We start from the raw sequence: 18889 nt of genomic DNA, 5'->3' as shown, positions 1-18889 counted from the left end.
TGAATTCCAACTCGTTATTATCATAGGATTATAGAATTTCAAACTGAAAAAAAAAAAAAAAAATGCCGAGAATGGGCTTCTCAAACTTTACTGTGCATAGAGTCACCTAGGAATCTTGTGGAAAAGCAAACTCTGGGGGTTCACCTAGAGATTTGGAATCAGTAGTTCTTGAGGAGGACTGGCAGTGTGCATTGCCATGAGCTCCCAATGGCACTGATGTTGCTGTGGACACACTGGGTTAAGTGACAGTGTTTTGTTTTTTTCTCCAAGTCTGAAATGAAGACCGATGTATGGACTAATATCATTTGGGTAGCGGGGGAGGTCTTTTCCATGGTTGCCATGGTGAACCAGCAGGAGTAGCTCTTATCCATGGCCCAAGAAAGAATCATTAGTGTACACACACTGGGGAACAGCGGTCCCAGTATTCTACACTGGATGCGTATCTCCAGAACTTGGCCTTGGGGTTGAGATTGAAGCTGGAGGCGAAACAACTTCTCGTCTCGGAGAGAGCTCTTGTCCTGAAACATACATCTGAGCTGTGTATCCATGGGCAAACACAAAAAAATAGTGAACTGTTGAGGACTTTCTGTGGAAATGCATTCTTTGGGATTTTCTTCTTTTAATAGACAGGTTGCTGGTTTTGGGAAATCACAATAAGTTAAGTTAAACAGAAGAGGCAGCTTTCTAAGAACCTCATTCTTCCAGAAGCTTAACATGTTCTTTTCCTCCGTAGCCGTCTTATTGACACAGGGTAGCCATGCTTGTCACTGGGGAAATGCTATTTCATAAGTGATGGTTCCTGCCAGGGGTTCTCTTCTGTCATCCCATCACTCTGCCCTCCCACTGTACCCTTCTGCTGAGACTTATGCTACTTGAGCTTACCAGCTCCCTGCAGAGTCTTGACAAAGTCACAGAAACAGGCTAAAAAAGATGAGAAGGATTTTTAGGACTTTAGAGCGGTCTGGACCACTCGTTTTGTTTTAAATGAGAACACTGAGATTTGGAGAGGAGAAAGATGTCTTTCAAGGTAACAGGAAAATGCCGGCAGAGCTAATACAGTGAACCAGAACTTCTGATACCCAGTCTGGTACTCTTTGACTGCACTCTAGTCTCATGGGATGGGAAAACTGAGATGGCAAGGCCAAGCAGGATGGGATACTTCCAGTTCACTGGGCTACCAAGAAGCCCAGATGAAATTTGAGTATTGTGCTGTGCTAATTCAGTGATAGAATATATTAGGCATGGTTTTGTTTCATTTTGTTTTGTTCATCTAATATCCTAAATTTTACAGATGAGGACACCAAGGACCAGTGAAGACACTGGGCCACATACCCCTGGTGTAAAAGTTACTGATTCACTCATTCTAGAACTTTCTAAGCATTCATTCCAACCTCTGCTCTTTCTGACTTTTCCACTCCTGACACATTTGTAGCCCTAACCATTAGTGCCATTGGATTTCTTCTTAGAATCTTGAAGGAAAATCTTTCTTATTCCTCCCTAGAGGTTTTGTGCTTCCTTCACGCTCAGCCAGAGGAGAAAGGTCAGTGTTCAAAGCGATGTGGAAGGTGAAAGCCTGGCTGAGACCCCTGGCATCTCAATGCTTCCAACATGAGTTTTCTCTGGCCTTGGCTTATTAATGATGGTGTATTAAGACCTCATTTTTATCTCATTTTTATAGATCTCACCAGTTTGGGATTAGTGACAATGGTGATAGAGGCCAAACTGAGGTTTATCTATGAGAATCAAAGAGGAGAATTTGAACAAATTGTTCATGTTAATGATATTTAAAAGTGGTTATTTATAGAGAACAGGCTATGGTTGCCAAGCGGGAGGAGAAGTAGGGAAGGGAAGGAAAGGAAGTTTGAGATTAACAAATGCAAACTATTTTATATAAGGTGAATAAATAATAAGATCCTACTTTATCATACAGGGAACTATTGGGTTGGCTAAAAAGTCTGGATTTTTTCCTTAATCTCTTACATATATATTCTATATACTGTGATAAAATCATAATGGAAAGAATATGAAAAAGAATGTGTGTATAAATATGTATAACTGAATCAGTTTGCTGTACAGCAGAAATTAACACAACATTGTAAATCAACTGTAATAAAATAAAATTTTTTGAAAAGTGGATGTTTAACCAGTTTAAGAGAAGAATCCTTCAAACACCATTATGTTAAGAACTCTCTGACTCAAATGTTTTGACTGTTTTTATATGAATTGCACATTATTCTTACCTATTCAGTAGGGAAGGTCTCCAGTGATTTTCTCTGAGGGAACATGTTGATAGTCTAACTTAACCCTTCTGTGTATGTGAGGTAGTAGTACAGTGTTAGTTGCTCAGCCATATCTGACTCTTTGCGACCCCATGGACTGTTGCCTGCCAGGCTCCTCTGCCCATGGGATTCTTCAGGCAAGAATCCTGGAGTGGGTATCCATTCCTTTCTCCAGGGGATCTTCCCAACCCAGGGATCGAACCCAGGTCTCCTGCATTGCAGGCAGATTCTTTACCATCTGAGCCACCAGGAAACCCCATGTATGTGTAAACATTGTAATTAAATTTCACGTCTCTAAAAAAATTTTTTTCACCATCTCATAATTTTTTTTCCCTTGGGTTTCCTTCCAGTAATGAACATAGAGTAATGAAGCTTTGCTAAACTTATAATGTGCGTGTGCTTGCTGTGAGTCATCATGATTTAGAGACACCAGGACTTCAGACATAATCCCCTGTAATAATGATTGCATAGTGAGCAAAACAGGCTTTAGAATATGTGTGGTTATGTGTTACTATGTATTAGAATAGTAAACAGATTTGTAACTTTGTCCTAGGTAAAGAATGCCATTGGTGGGAGATAATAAAGGGGCTTTTGTGCTTTTTTAAAGAGGACCATTTTTAAAAACTTTGTTGAATTTGTTGCAGTATTGCTTCCATTTTCTGTTTTGTTTTTTGACTGCAAGGCACATGGGGTTTAACCTCCCTGACCAGGAATCGAATCTGTACCCCCTGCGTTGGAAGGCGAAGTCTTAACCACTGGGCTTCCAGGGAAGTCCCAATAAAGAGATTTAAGGAGAAGGGTTTTGATTACAAAGGAATCAGGCAGTTGGTAAGTGAGTATGACTGACTGTGAATTCTAGGAAATACGGAGGTGCTGAAGTTGGCAATAAGTCATGTCCTGTTTGGCAATATTTTGTTTGCTGAAGCAGAGCCCACCAGTAACTAGGTTATGGAGAAAATTCAGAAACACAGAAGAACAGATGACCTTAGCAGCAAAAGCGAATATGGGCCAAAGAAAATAAAAATAGAAAATGAGTCCAGAGAAAGAGGTCTTGAGCAAGACTCCAAATCTAGATCAGTTTCACTGTACAACCTGATTCTCTGGTTAAAATGGCATGGATGTTTAGCCACCTTTACTCTGGTCACTCATGGCAACTACAAGCACTAACTCTAAAACTATGGATTCCACCCTAATAATGATTGTCATAGTGAGCAAAAGAGGCTTTAGAATATGTGTGGTTATGTGTTGTTATGTATGAGAATAGTAAACAGATTTGTATTCAACTAAAAAGCAAACTAAGAATAATAAGGCTAGGGTAGATGAATATGGATACAAAGCTGTGGGATCTTAGTTTCCCAACCAGGGATCCAGCCTTTGTTCCCTGCAGTGGAAGTGCAGAGTCTTAACCACTGGACCATGAGGGACATCCATACAAGACTGTAACTTCTGATTCTGTTTTGAGTTGGTGCACCTTATCCACTGGCATTTATCCTAAGCCTGCCTTCCCACGTTTCTTTTGTTCACCATTTTGAAAGCATTATTAAAGTCTAATTTGCACATCATACAATTCACCCATTGTTTTATACAATTTGATGACTTTTAGTGCATTTATACAGTTGTGAGCATCACCATAATCAGGTTTTACAGTGCTTCCATCGCCCTAAAATTTCCCTCATTCCCGCGGTCAATCCTTGTTTCTTCTCCCGTCAACGATCGTCTACATCCTTTTGTGATTTTTTTTAATTACCTTTGGCTCTGTGTTTGAAGGAGCAAACTATTTGGCTATTTTAAGAGACATAGATTATGTTGAAACGGCTTTATTATTTTTTTTAATCCATAAATATCTGTTACTGACAAAAGTGGAAAAATCCTTAAGACTAAATCTTACTAAAGTGATACCTGTTTACAGTACATATAGAATGTGCTTTGACGGGTAAGTAGAACGATGAGATTTGTACAGAAGCGGCAGTTACAGGAGCACTGCTCACCATGAAGCTTACTTATGAGGATGAAGAAACGGGCAAAGGTACAGATAGAAAGGTACTTTTTGTCAGTACTACCATATGTAATAAACATGGAATCCATAAATTGGGCTAATGCATAAAAATGTTCATTAATCTCCCCTTAGGAAATTGTGTCCCAAACTAAAAATATTACAGTAAGAATTGCTTTTTTTTTTTTTTAATTAGAGAATTTTAAGAATTCTTTACTACAAAATGTCTAGTTGAGTTATAGAACTAGAGGAATATTTGCCACTACAAAGCAAATGACTGAGTCCTCCCAGGGAGTGGCATTCAAAGGTCATGGCAGGAGTGGGCAGCAGAGAGGAGCAGGGGTCTTCCTCTCCCCCAGGAGGGAGGGCGTTAAGGAAACGCAGGATGTCCTTTCTCTGACTGATGGATGGTGGATGTGTTTGCCGATTTACAAGATGGGTTCGGTGGTACTGACTTGTACTCTCAATTCTGGCTTCTTCTCAGGCTTTCACCGGGAGGATGGTAGTGTCACGAGAGGAGGGGCTAGAGAAGTACTAGGATGGGGTAGGTGCCCACCTCTTAGCAGCCCAGGGGGGTGCCTCCCCCTCCTCCAGGTGGTGCAGAGCACCGTGTCCGGACTCAGTCTTCAGGACACAGGTTCTGGTGGGAGACATGACACCCCTCGCTGCAGAGTCCCTGCAGTGCATTCTGTCCCCCCCGTGGCTTGGAATGCATCACCGAGCTGATAGCAGATACAGACTTTGTGCCATCGTGGGCCCACCTCTGGATCTGTCTCCTCTAGCCCATGCCATCTCGGAAATCAGAACAGCCTCCCTCCAGCTCTAAGGACCACATCAAGATGAGCACTTCAGAATTCCCCAGTGACTCAGACACCTGGGGTGATACGGATGTGTCTATATGGGGTGGGGGTGGATTCCAGGACACACAGTTGGTAGCCCACTGAACAGGTGGGGCCCTCCATCTTCAGATGGGAGAGTGTCCTGGGGCAGCCGTGACCACGGGGCCCACCCCGGGCTCTGGGAAGGAGTGCAGAGACTGCCCAGGGCACCTGACCATGTTGCCGTGGGCACGTGGAATGGGGTGTGTGTAGCCCAGCTGTGAGGGAAGGGATGCTGAGAAGAGGGGGTACTAATGGGGAATGGGAGCCCTACATGTACGAGTGGGATAGAACTTCAGAGCTCATCTGGTCCAAGCCCCTGCTTTACACATGGGAAAAGGAGGCGCTGAGGGAGAATGCAGCTGGTCCTCGGTCACGTGGCAAGACGGAGACAAAGCCAGCACAGAAGCCGACTCTCCAAGAGCCTCAGCCCCATGGTTTTTTCCTCCTGTAGTATGCTGCCTTCAGAAATCAAATACAGAGTGCAGGAAGACACAGCTCTCATATCAAATCTGTCACTAAAATGCTGCATTTATATATAAAAAAATACATAGGAACCCTGAAAGATACATCACTGAAGCACAATGACCTTCCTAGAAAAGACTCCAGAGCCAAGTTTCCCAGGTTTGGGGAGAAGGGTGGAGGATAGTGTGTGGGGAATACAGCAGGTGTTTCCTAGGATCTTGTTCACCAGCTGTACCTGAAGGTCAGGTTCACAGTTGCCTCTGACTGGAATCTGAGGCAGAAGGCTGGGGCAGACAGAGTATCTCTGAAGAAAGTAGACTGTTTGGTGGTAGGGTTACTGGGCTTGCTGGAATGGATATTTCTCCAAGCTCAGACAGTCATGAGGCTCTCATCTTTTGGAGACAAAGGGAGGTCTATGATACACACAAGCAGGACAGGCATAACTGAGATGAAATAGTGGCCGAGAGCCCTCAAGGATATGAATCTTTGGCCAGAGCAGGAGCCTCTGGGCTAGCGGCAAGCTGGGGCAGGGGCTTCAGGGACGTGCCAGCAGCAGGAACCAAAGCCAGTCTTTGCCCAGGATGCCTCTGACAGAGTAGCTTCCATCCTTTATCTCATGGGGGCAGGAGGTGAAGGATAAACCAATGAGGCCAACAGACACCTGAAGAATGTCTCATTCTGGGACTGTCTTCATTGAGAGCTCCACATTTTAGAACCAGGGGGTAGTGCAGCAGGACCAGGGAAAAGAAATTGGGGATGGAGAAGACCAGGGCCAGGGAGATGAGGGGAGGAAGGGCTGAAGGGCATGGAAGAGTGAGGTCAGTTTTGGGCTGAGAGTGGAAAGAGGGGAGGAGACATCTGAATTTAGAGAGGGATGGGAGCTTTGTAGAAGGCAAGCCCATCGCCCAAGACACTGGGGAGCCCTGTGGGTAAAAGTCCATTTAGGGGGTTAAAGGAATTCTTGGGAAAGCATTTGTGACTTACGAGCTCCCAGAGCCAGGAGTTCACTGGAGGAAGTGAGGCAGGAAAGGTGGAAGGGCATGACAGACAGTGAGAGCTCGGCTACCATCAAAGGCCAAGCTGACCAGCACAAACCTTCAGGGCAGGAGAGAAACCATGCAGACCTCAGTGTTTCCCCAGCAGAGCAATGGAGACTCAGAGAGCCAGACAAGCCGAGGGAAACATCGGGCTTGGGGCTACCTTTAGTGGGAGAGCAGGGCTTCCATTGTGGAGGAAGGGCCAGCCCTTCCATGTGGGTAGTGGCCACCAGCCTGGTGGTGCTGGAAGTCTGGACACCCGTGTTCCAGCCCCAGAACTCTCTCCTCTCTGCTAAAAGAACTTGTCCAGTAATGCAGCTTTGCTCTTCCTACAAACATGGATGGCACGACTGATAAACAAGATATTGCTGTGTCCTAGTTAAGACATCATTGTATGGATCCTGAAATGAGGGGACTGAATTGGAGCTTGTCTGTAGACCTCTTTCTTTTATTTTTTTCCTTCCTTCCCTCCCTCCTTCCAGACTCAAGGGTGAATCAGAAGAATCATTACAAAGAAGTAAAGGGGTCAGATAGAAATTTTTTGATCCAGCCGACAACCAGAGGTTTTAAACTGGGCAGCAGAAACGCTGGGATGAGAAATGGTTCAGAATCAACCTACCAAACAGACCCCAGACAGACACACAGGGCTAGGGAGAAGCATCATTGCTCTGAGGGCTGGAGAACTTGGTGCAGAGAGGATGCTGCAGACATGAATGAGAACCAGTTTCTGGTTCAGGTCTATGTATAGATTCACATCCACCCACGTCCTTTCCCCCCTCTGCACCAGCCTTCAAGGGGAGTGGCCAAGGACTGGATTAGAGAGCAGTGGGCAGAGGGGAGCGGCTGTGACAGACACGTGTTCCTTTCCAGGAGTAGCTGATTCCTTCCAGCCCAGCCCTCTTAGCTTCATCTTCTGGAGCAAACTCTTCATAAACCCTTAGGGACCAGCCCTTGAGACGGTTTATGTGTTTGTCAAGAACAGAAGCAGAGAGTTATCCCTGACCTCACAGCCTCACAACCCCAGTGACACTGCTCCCTTGGGGACCTCAAGGCAGTGTCCATCACCCCCAGCCTCAGTCCCCCTCGTGATTCATGTGATGGTGAGCACTGTGGTAGGGAGGGGAGGACAAGAGCTTTGGAATTCTTGAAAAAGTAGGAGGAATCAGTCAATTGATTTCTCTGTGGATTAGATTAAAAATTCCCAGGGCTGACCCTGGGGTGTTCTCCCTGCCCCACGCCTGCTTTTTAAAGGGTCATACATGTTATATGCGGAACTGGGGAATCTAAAAGCTAGTTTAAAGTCGTTGCTTTTGGAGTCTGACTGTGGCGGCTGTCATATTTGTAGTATTATACCTTTGCCCAATAGTCTGAAGCCAGTTCCCCCAGCTTCAGCCCAGGGAGGTATCCTGGCCCAGAGAATGGAGCCTTCTCTTCCCCCACCCCCCACCAGGCTCTGGTCTCTGGGTAGTAGATTCTACTTTGTTCACTGTCTGCTCTCCAGGTGGGTGCCACACCCTGTCCACCCCACCTACCCCCTGCTACCCCCGTACCCTTTGGAGGCAGAGAAGAGGCTGAGATGGGCTGCGGGGGAGGGGGCAATCCCCCCAATAGAGCTGAGGGCATGGATGTGCCTGAGGCTGGACGCCCCCTGCAGGGGAGCACTGTGGAGGTACCCAGTTAGCCCCCAGACCAATAGCCTGGAGTACCATTATTTGCGTCTGCTAATTGATCTCTGTCAGGTAGATCCAAAGGAGACACTGGAGAAAGAAGCAGCAGCCAGGAGAGAGTCCTGAAGCTGCAGGAAGATGGGAGATGTGAGGCGAGGGGGACAGGGTGGCGGCAGGAGGGGAAACTGGCAGAGAGCAGGTTCTAAACAGAGACAGGGCCAAGCACAGGGGTCGGGGGTCGTGGGGTGGGGAGTCAGTGATGCAGAGAGTGGAGAGGTCGAGGTGGAGAACAACTAGAACAACCGCCTGGGGTCCTCCTGGGGCTGGGCTGTCCACCTAGTAGCCACCGCCTATGTCCTGCCTGGTGCGTGTGGCGGAAGCCCTGGGCTAGTGGAATGGCCAGCCTTCGAGGCCCAAGGTGTCACAGTGGCCTCCCCACAGCTGCTCTTGAGCCAGGGGGCAGAGCCTCTTGGGAGAAGAGCTAGGGAGGGGAAGGCAGGCCAGAGTGGCAGGTCACGGTTCAGACAGACCTGGAGGCCTGGAGGAAGTGTGGAGATCATTGGGTTGCTGGGGAGAGCCACCCCAAAAGCCCCTGCACCCCATCCCTACTCTGTTCTAGAATGACCAGAGGGAAGCCCCAGAGAACCCAGGGATGGCCTCTAGGGCTGGGGGCGGGGCAGGGCCTTGTGGGCGGGTCAGCCAGCCGGAAAGGGGCGGGGTTCCCAACCTTGGGGCGGCAGCTGAAGGAAGGGAACACCTGCCAGGTCCTGGGGCTTGGGGGAGGGGCACAGGGGAGTCAGCAGAGAGAAGGGCCACCCAGTGGGGATCAGAGAGTTCCAGCGGGCAGAAGAGAATCATTATTGTGCTTATGGACACAGCAGCTCCCTGGCTCTGAGAGAGCGAGCAGGCAGTTTTTAGGCACTAAGATTTCTGTGATGCGGTTTTAGGTGAATGAGAGACCGTGGAGCCTATTCCGTCAGCCCATCGGCCAAGTCAAATCCGGGCAGGCAGCTTCCGGCCAGGGTCAGGCCAGGGTCTCTTGGCGGATGGACCTGCAGCTGAGCCCCCAGGAGGAGGAGGGGGACGTGGGACTGAAAGGGACTTGGTGACAGTGGGGGAGGGGAGGGAGACCCGGGCCTCGCCCCTCTCCTCCTTCCCCTCCGATTCTTCTGGAACAGTGAGGGTGACCCCTCTAGATCCCAGGTCTGCGCACGCGCTGTGGCAGGCCACCGGCCGAGTCCCAGGAGTATGGCTTTCTGGGACAGGCGGCCCACCCCCGGCCCCAACAAGAGAGGACGAGGGGAGGGGACCCATCCAGGCCTGGAAGCTGCAGCCCAGGCCCCTGCCGACCCCTGGCCCCCGCCGGTCACACGGTCACTTCTGTCTTGCTGGCTGTGTAGCAGGTGTGGTGGCCCGGGATGTAGTGCAGCTGTTCCACGGTGTTGTGTCTGCGCGAGGCGAAGGCCTGGCGCTTGGCCGCCGTGCGGCTCTGGCCCAGGGTGGCGTACGAGTTATCCGAGGCACTGGGATGCGAGTGCATCTTGGTCATGCGGTAGCGGTCCAGCACAGGCGTGGACACGAAGACATCCGTGTGCGAGATGGCCCGCGCCAGGGACTGCTCCGGGAAGGCCGTCCGCTCCGGGGACAGCAGCGGGTCCTGGGAGTGCAGGCGCTCCGTGGAGAGCAGCTGCTCGTCCGAGAGGAGGCGGTCGTAGGGCAGGCCGAAGTCGTCAGGCAGGCCTCGCTCCAGGGAAAGGACCCGGTCCTGCGACATGGCCCGGAGGGGCCGGCGGGGTCGCTCGCGAGGCAGCGGCTTCTGTTGGGACATCTGGATGACGTTGAGGGGGAGGGTGCCGCGGGCCGCCAGGTCAGGCAGGTGCCGCCGCCTCATGTAGTACTCGTCAGCCTCCTTGTCGGCTGCAGGGGAGAGACAGGGTGAGAGCAAGAGAGAAAGCAGTGAGCCGAGGGGGACACTGCAATGCTGCAGCCAGGAACGCGCTGGAGTGATGCAGCCCAGAGGGGTCGACGCTGTGCTTCTCCACTGCCCCTGCAAGTTAGTCTTCGGGCTGGCTTGGTTGAGTCGCTCGGTTGGGTCCAACTCTTTGCAGTCCTATGAACTAGCCCACCAGGCCCGTCTGTTCATGGGATTCTCCAGGCAAGAATACTGGAATGGATTGCCATCTCCTTCTCCAGGAGATCTTCCTGACCCAGGGATTGAGCCAGGTCTCCTGCATTGCAGGCAGATTCTTTACTGATGGAGGCACCAGGGAAGCCCTCCGGGGTCTTGTTAAATGCAGAGTCAGATTCAGACCTGGCTCTGGGGTGGGTCTGCAAGTCAGCCTACTTCTCCAACAAGCTCCCAGGCGATGCTGATGCCCCTACTTCTTGGACCCACTCTGGGGTTAAGGGACTCCCTCAAGGTCCCCGTGGAGTTCAGGGCCAACTCCACGGCAAGCCCATGACCCTGAACTCCTGCTCCAGGACTGCTTCTGTCACACCATGGTCCCAAAAAAGAATAGCTCCCGGGATCTTGCTGAAACTCCCAGGTAGCAGCTGGCAGCTTTCTGATGAGGTTCAGAACCTCTGTCCAAGGAAACAGGGTTGAGAACCAGCCTCCTACTAGAATAAAGCAGGATGCTCCATCCAGGAAGCACTTGTGAAAATGCTTCCTGGTTACTTAGGAACATACCAACACCTTCTCTGGAGTAACAGCCTATGCCTGGGAAGCCAACACATGGCACAGGTTCAAGTCTACACATGCTTCGCCTGTACCTGCAGCACGAGCAGGCCAGGGCAACCCCATATGTGTACCTTGTTCAGATGCTGCGCCTTTCCCTGGATCCTGAAGCTCACCCTTGAACTCACCCAGGATGAACCTGCCTTACCCCACAGTTGAGGAGTGAGGCTTCCTACAGACAGCCTTCCAGATCTCTGCAGAATGTGGGATTCCCCACATTTAACCATAGAAACTCACTGTGCCACTTTGGAGGTGGCCAATGTTGTCTCCTGAGCTGAACTGCTATCACAGTAGGTCACTCTGTACCTTCAAGTGCATGCTCGGCCCTGTAGCTGGGTGGTCATCAAAACAGACTCACCGGGCAGTGGGGGCAAAATGTCCAAGGGTTGGAAAGCTAGAAGAGAAGACTCCTCCTACCATATACCTTCTTGATATTGTAACGTCTGAAACATGTCAGTCTCAATCGCCTCCCCAGACTCAAATGGCAGATCTGGGATCGTGGGGCTCAACCTGGGCTCAACTCACGAAATGGGATGTGTGCACGGAGTGAGGGGTCTCAGGTTCCCAAGACAGAACTGATGGAGTTAGGGAGAGAGCTGGTTTATAGGCCCTTCCATAAGCCCAGGTCTCTGGGAAGAGCCTCAGAGAAAGCTCTGGCTTACTCCAAGACAGAGAGCAAGGGAGGCCCAGGGTTTGAAGAAGGTAGGTGCAGGGTGAGGTTGGGGGAAGGCTTTCTCTTGCAGTTAGTGTAGTTCATGAGCTAAACCACTGCCTCCCATGGGAATGTGGGTCTGAGGATCCCTTGGCCTCCACTCTACCGAGGGAGAAGATGGACTCATGCTCTAAAGAACAAAAACGAGGGGCTCGTCTGTTCTCTCCTTCCACTTTCTGTTTGTTCCTGGGACCCCACCCCATGCCCTCAGGTGCGGGGCAAGAGAGTGAGACACCAGAAGATGTCATGGAGGCCTTGGAAGCAGCCCCCAGCCCTGGGAAAATATCCCACTTACTTAGCCTCTTCAGGGATGAGTACTTGCTGGGGTGGGTCTTCACTGCAGACTCATAGGATGGGGGCAGGTGGGCCAGGTTCTGGAAGGAGCGTGAGAAGGAGAGGTCATAGGGCTCGGTGGCCGATGTCAGGATGTTGTTCATCCGAGGCTTCTCTGCAAAAGAAGGGAGGGGTCGTGGTGTTAGTGGGGATGAAGTTTTGCAGGGGCAGGCAGGAGGAATGTGTCCAGGTTTCAGCTCTTGAGCCCATCCTGCTTTCCTGGGACCCTGTGCTAGGGCACAGGCGATTCTGGCGACTTGATTTCCCTCTGCTCAGCTCCAGTTGCCAGCAAGCCGGGGGGGCAGGAACTTTTGGCTGCACTGGCCATAATGGCAGGTTACCCTTCCTTGAATGGCAGACTCTTTCCTCAAGTACATCACTGGGCTGTCAGATGAAAATGGAAGCCCAGTGGAGCTGATGAGGTGGGTCATAAAATCATTCATTTTGGTGTGAATAGTATTAGGCAAACTAGTTCTCAGGCTCAGAAAAATCTAAGTTTGAAGGAGAAAGAGGGAGAGTGACTGATCTCATCTGTGTACCCCTAGGACTGGGTCCAGGACCTAGCTCCACTGAGACTCCAACCCACGCTGTCCATGGGTCATTTCACCTCTCACCCGCCCCTTCCACCTTTAGCTCCTCCAAGCCCTGCTCCTGACAAGGCACTGTGAGCTGCAAAGCTATTTCCTCTTATTCCAGTTCCTTCCTCTGAATCCCCCTTAACCATCTCTCAACTGCTGGAGGAAAGAATGTAGGCAAAATGTCTAGCGCGTGATTCTGTTTTTCTCCCTCCATCCCTTGAGACAGAACCTTGAGATTCCAAAGTCTAAGAGAGAGAAGGGAGATTGTTCAATGCCAGACCTGCAGAAAAGAAGGAGGGGAAGACATGGGGGGAAAAGACCGAAGAGAAGTGAGATGAATGACTAACGAGGTGAATGCGCTGGTCTGGGTTCTGGGGGCCAGATTAGGAGTAATACAGGAGTCAGGGGATGGGGGAGAGAAAATGCAGGTATAGGTGATGAGTGGCCATGAAGATGGGGAGCAAAAAGGAATGGAGAGCCCGGACAGGAAGACAAGCATGCCTTGGTGCTTGGATGACTTGATGTACAGCAAGAAGTCAACAGGGAGTGCTGGAGAAACAGTGGTACCGTTCCCAGAAATGAGGCAGCTGGGTGGCTCTCGAATCATCCCTTCTGGTTTGGGACTCCCAAGTAGGGGCAGACTCTAACTTTGGACAAGTGTATCAGAGGACTGTGGTTCCCCATCCCCAGCAAAGGGAATGCTATGAACCTTGAGACAAACAGAAACTCTTCTAGGCTTTGTTCAAGGACAATCTCAATACAGGGAACTCCTGGCTTCTCTATCCTTTCCCGCCCTCATGGTACCCTCAACTCTGGGGATGGAGCCAGGGAAGCCCAACCAATGATCAGGTATTCACGCCAGCTCAGTACATATGTGAGGGGGTGGGGGAATGCTCTACATCCCTGGGTGATCAGGACATGCTGTACAGAAAGAGCCTCCCTTGCATGAATGAGGCTGGTGCCAGGGAGTGGAGTGGGTAGCGAGCCAGGAGCACTGCTATCCAGAGCTGGGCAGGAGCTACCAGCCCCTTAGCTCTTGTGTCTTCACTTTGGGCCATGCTCGAGAAGAACGAACTTCCTCTGCTTGTGGGCATCTTTCTTCTACTGAGGGCATCACGCAGCTCACCCACTTCCAAATGCAACGTTGCTGGATATTCTTACCCCTCACTGTTCTCCAAAACCTGCCATGGAGCCAAGGCCAACCCTTCCTTGCTTTCTGCCTCCACCGTGATTGATTGCCTCTGCCCCCTTGCTCACGCTGTCTCTCCTCTCACAATTGTTTCCTTACTCTTCCTCTATCCAAATTCTCCCCTCCCTTAAGACTCTTTGCTGTGACAATATGACATCTTTTCAGCCCAGAGTGGTATCTGGTCTTCAAGCCCCTGTTGCTCTTCTGGTCAGTTCCACCCAGTTTAGTGTCTGTGTGGTCTCTCATCATCTGACTCTAGCTGGTCTTGTTGATCTCCAAAGATTGCCATCTCCTTGACAGCAGAAGTTTTGCTTTCCAGTTTTTCTGATGCCTTCACAGTGCTTGGCCCAAAATAAGAATTCAGTTAATGCCCGTTGGCTAATCAAGTAGACACAGGCCGCCTCCTCTCTTGAGAGTTGCTCTGCCAGCTCCTGGGAAAAGTGAAACATCCAAGGAAGGAATGAAGGGAAAACCCTGCTTCCACTGAGCTGCGAGTTGTTCAAGTACAGGTACTGGGTCTCATCTATCCTCAAGCTTCTCACATCAGGTGCCAAAAGAAGACAGGAAGAGGAAGAGGAAAGGAAGGTTCCTCCTTAAGTCCATTCTCTTCATCTGCATCTCCATTCCTTCCCTGAAAATAGGTTCATCAATACTGTTTTTCTATATTCTGTATGTATGTGTTAGTATCAAGAGGGAGATATATATAATTAAGGCATATATATATATATAAAACTATGTCTGATTCTCATTGTTGTATGGCAGAAACCAACACAACACTATAAAGATTATCCTCCAATTAAAAAGCAATAAATCAATAAATAAAATTTCACATGGATCACAGCTTTGAGTAACTCAGTGAAACCATGAGCCCTGCCATGCAGGGCCACTCAGGACAGATGGGTTATGGTGGAGAGTTCTGACTGACAGACTGTGGTTCACTGGAGGAAGGGAATGGCAAACCACTTCAGCAGTCACTCTGTCCTTGAGAACCCCATGAACAGTATGAAAAGGCAAAAGTAAATTAAATAAAGGCAAAAAACCCCAAAAAGATTGGTTCCTCCATTTGTATTCAGGAGGCTGTGCTTGTGTAGGCTTCTTCTGGGGAATATCAACTCAGAGTTAGTCTTTCAGAATGATACTGAGCAAGCAGACATCCTCGCTTGCCTTTTCTGGATCCTCTTCCTGCTGCTGCTTCATCACCATGGGTGTCCCCCAGGCTTTCTGCTTCTGCCTTCTGCTTTTCTCTTTCAGCCTTCTCGCACAGATTGCCCCTACTCCCAAGACTTCTGTTGCTGCTTCCAAAGCATAACTTACATCTTCGGCTGTTATCTCCCTCCAGACTTCATGTCTGTATTTCTAACTGCCTTATTGAATGATTTTCCTTGCAGATCCTATAGTCATATCCAGCTCTCGATGTCCGGATCCAAACTCACCATCCACAGCTCCATCCTACCAGCAACACTGGCTGCTTTCCTGATTTCTTAGATTGCTTTCATAAGACCTTTCATCCTCTCATTGATCGTGACTCTCCATTTCACTCATAATTGACTCTTATCAGCCATATTGAGTTAGTAACTAAGACTTCCCAATTCTTTCTCCCAAATACTTCTTAGCTGAACCCTTCTTCCTATTCCTACTGTCAACATCACTGGTGGTACCAGCTTCTTTTAGCTGATCAGTGTGATCAGTCTGACTTCCCCCAGTTCTACTTTTTCCTAGACCCTGCAACTTGAAACACCTTATTAAACTGTTGCTTTCATCACATATTTTCATTAGGAGCCTAGCACTGGAGGGGGACCTCAAGATAGTTCACTTTTGTTCTCCAAATTCTGCTGCAGAAACAGAGCATAGTCTGACATGAGAGGTGTAGATCTCTCTGCCAGGTGAGCTGCAGAATTTATCTTTGTTTTGAGTTTCTCTCTCACTAAAATTTAGTGATGTTTTCATTTTTTAGCAGCAAAGACAGAAGAATGACTGATAGCTCATAATTTACATGGCTGTCTTGTGTTCTATCAAGTTTTAAGCATGCACCGAAAATAGTTTTTCACTGCAGTTCCAAATGATAAGTTGTGATCTGACGGGAGGATGTTAACACGTAAGAGGGAAACATGGTTTTGTAACTCTTTGGCACTTTGCTGACACACACACGCTCTGCAGCTTTCAGGTTCTTCCTCTGTTGGGAGCTAAAGCTCAAGTCATCCAGTTTGGTTTTGAGTTTTATCCAATCTTAATTAGTTTGGGGGAGGATCGATAGAGTTTTCCACTCTCATGTCATTCCTAAATGGCACCACAAGTAGCCCTGGGCAAAGAAGAGTGTTCACTCCTTGCTGTGGACACATGAAATTTATGGCTGCAAGAAGTGATCAAGATTGTAAATGAAATGGATTAAGAAAGGGGCTTTCTCTTCCCCTTTCATGGCAGAAGATCACTTTGATATCAGAGACAGACATTAGGGGGGCAATGATCTAAAAGTGAGAGTGAGTCACTGTGGCCCTAGAAGAGGGCGGATACCCGGCTCCTTACACCACCCTAGCTTCAGTGAGCCAGTGACCATGCTTGATGCCGTAATCGGCATCAGTAGCTAGGATGGAGCCACTTGGGATGAGGATGGAATGCAGAACGCTCTCAATCATCTCTCACCATGTGTAGGGGTCTGGGTAGCGCTGCTTAAAATCGGATGGTTATACTGATGATCACCTGAAAATCACAGAAAAAAATTTTTTAAAGAAGAGTTCAGGAATTGTGTAGTCTCTTCAACACAGCAGCACCTCTGTTGACCTCTGCTATGCTTCTCTGAGTCAAAGGAAGCACTTCCAAGAAACTCAGGCCTTTGCATACCCTAGAAACAAGGCAGGGTCCTTCCTCTGATGCTTCTGTTTCTCTTTTTCTGCATTAGGGCTTCCTCTGTCATCACGGCAACCCACCTACACCTGTAGATCTGGCTGACCAGCATCAGAAGCTTTGTTGGGGTGGAGGAGGAGAAGAATGGAGACTAGGGGACATTTGGCAAATATGCATACATGGGATAGAGAACTGAGCAGAGGAAGTAGATCTTTTTTGGGGGAGGAGGGTGTTCAGGCATGGTTGGCCAGGAAAGGGATGCCCTAATGTAAGGTGCTTGCATCTTATAGAGCTTGAATTTGTCCCGGGTCTTTATACACAAGTATCTGGGTGTGTCCTGAGAGGTAGTAAGCTGACATGAACTACCTACTGCCTGGGATCCAGAGTCCTGGATCCTGGTCGCTGTCCTGCCTATAAGTGACACAGCCCGCTATTTCAAAAGCATTGGTTTTAATTAATGCAAAAGTCCACATTGATTGAACAAGCCACACAATGAATAGAGTCATAGTTGCTAAAGTCAGGAGTTCAGGGCTTCTAAAACTGAATGAAGATTTGGCTTACCACCAAAGCACAGTTCAATATAGTATTATTGCTTCAGTTCAACATTGTATGTTTGCTTTTTGTTGGTATGTGCATCTTATTTCAACCAAAGCAAAGGAAGGAGGAGGCATGAGGGCTTAGCTTGAGTTTATCTAAACCATGGGTCACAGCCCTGCCATCCTCTTAGGTCTGGATTTGCTTCCATTTCCTGGATGAAATCATCTTTCGTATCTTTGGCATTATACCCTCTTGTTACTCATCCTTAAGCTCTTTCACTAGATCCCCTTTTCTCTTTAATTCTCTAAATACTAGCATGTCATGAGGCTCGGGTCTATCTTCTTACCCAAGTTGAGAGGTTTCAAGTCTACACCTCTGACCTGAGATCTATCTGGTCTGTGGGGTTAGATTTTAAGCTGCTTATGTCTGTCACCATGAAATTCCTGCTCTTAACCCAAACCATTGCATCCTAAAGGGAGCTCATCATGTTATTCTCTGCTGCTCAAGCCCTGTCCATGGTACTAATGTTCCATGGGATTGGAAAGCTAAAGCAAAACTTCAGGTCTCATTCACCATTTCCCTCCCTTCATCTTCCATATCCATCCAGTGAATGCCCAAATTCTCCTCATATGGCAACCTCCTAAATCCAGGCCCACAGTATATCTTTTTTCCAGATTTCTCTTAGTTCTAGTCTCTAGCTATTTCCAAGACAAACCGTCTTATGTACTACCACCAGACAAAATTTCCCATACCAATGGAATTATTTATATCATTCCTTTGGTTCAGAGCAAGGTCTTTGAGGACTCTATCCAGTGGAATATAGTTTGGGGCAGGAAGCCACCATTTCTCACACAAAGACCCTCTACCTTCTCAAAGCAGAATATTAAGTTATTTCCAAGGAAAAACTATTTGACAGACACTGAACCAGTTCTACCCTGGATCTGGATTTTAACCAAGAAGAGAGAATCCAGGAGGAGAGATAAAGGGTAGTTTGTTCTGCTTGTCCTCTGGAGGCGAGGAGAAAACCAACTTCACTGTTTTTTGTTGTTATTGTCATTTATTTATTTGTTTTTAAACAATATGGCAGCAGCAAATAAAGCAGTTGCAAGTAATGAGAGAACTCAGATTAAACAGTGGAGAGTGGCAGAGAGAAATACTTCTTTTTTTCTCACTTTTTAAAAAAGTTTTGGCTGCATTGAACAGCATGTGGGATCTTAGTTCCCTGACTAGGGATTGAACCTGCACCCCCTGCATTGGAAGCATGGAATCCTAACCACTGGATCACCAGGGAAGTCCCAGAGAGAAGCACTTCTAATCTTCCATTTAAGAATCCAGGTGTTTCTAGGAAAGGGAGATGATTCAGGTTCATTTAATAATTCCTGGTACCCAGCTATGCCCCAGGCTATGTGCTAAACACTTTCATATACCTTTAAAAACTAATCTTTGCAATGATTTTCATTGCAATATATCAATATTGATATATTATTGACTTGCTGATTTCCAGACACTGTGAAAAACCCCTCAAATATCTTATTTGAAGTAATTATCTTTTTTTTTTTTTTACACATGAGTTTACAAACAGGATAAATGTCTTGAATTTAGATAGTTTGTTTACAAGGGCAGGGCTTTTCCTTTTGTTTGAA

At 48.1% G+C, this 18889-nt stretch overlaps 1 protein-coding gene across 2 annotated transcripts in view; it reads right to left on the bottom strand.

Moving 5' to 3' along the window:
• Positions 1-4080: 4080 nt before the first annotated feature.
• SHISA6 (shisa family member 6) overlaps positions 4081-18889 on the bottom strand; it is a 262124-nt gene continuing 247315 nt past the window's right edge. Inside the window, exons 4-6 of one of the 2 annotated variants that reach the window (XM_002695848.4) lie at positions 16509-16565; positions 12064-12216; positions 4081-10236 (exon numbers count right to left, since the gene is read on the bottom strand). In XM_002695848.4, coding sequence (XP_002695894.2) covers positions 9686-10236; positions 12064-12216; positions 16509-16565 — 761 coding nt within the window. In that variant the 3' untranslated portion in view covers positions 4081-9685. The remainder of the gene's footprint in view (positions 10237-12063; positions 12217-16508; positions 16566-18889) is intronic. The other variant, XM_059878503.1, reaches the window with a different exon arrangement.

The sequence above is a fragment of the Bos taurus genome, chromosome 19 (genome assembly GCF_002263795.3).
Source record: "Bos taurus isolate L1 Dominette 01449 registration number 42190680 breed Hereford chromosome 19, ARS-UCD2.0, whole genome shotgun sequence".
Classification (NCBI taxonomy): Eukaryota; Metazoa; Chordata; class Mammalia; order Artiodactyla; family Bovidae; genus Bos; species Bos taurus.
Note: the sequence above shows the minus strand (reverse complement) of the source record. Positions and strands in the feature narration are given on the sequence as shown.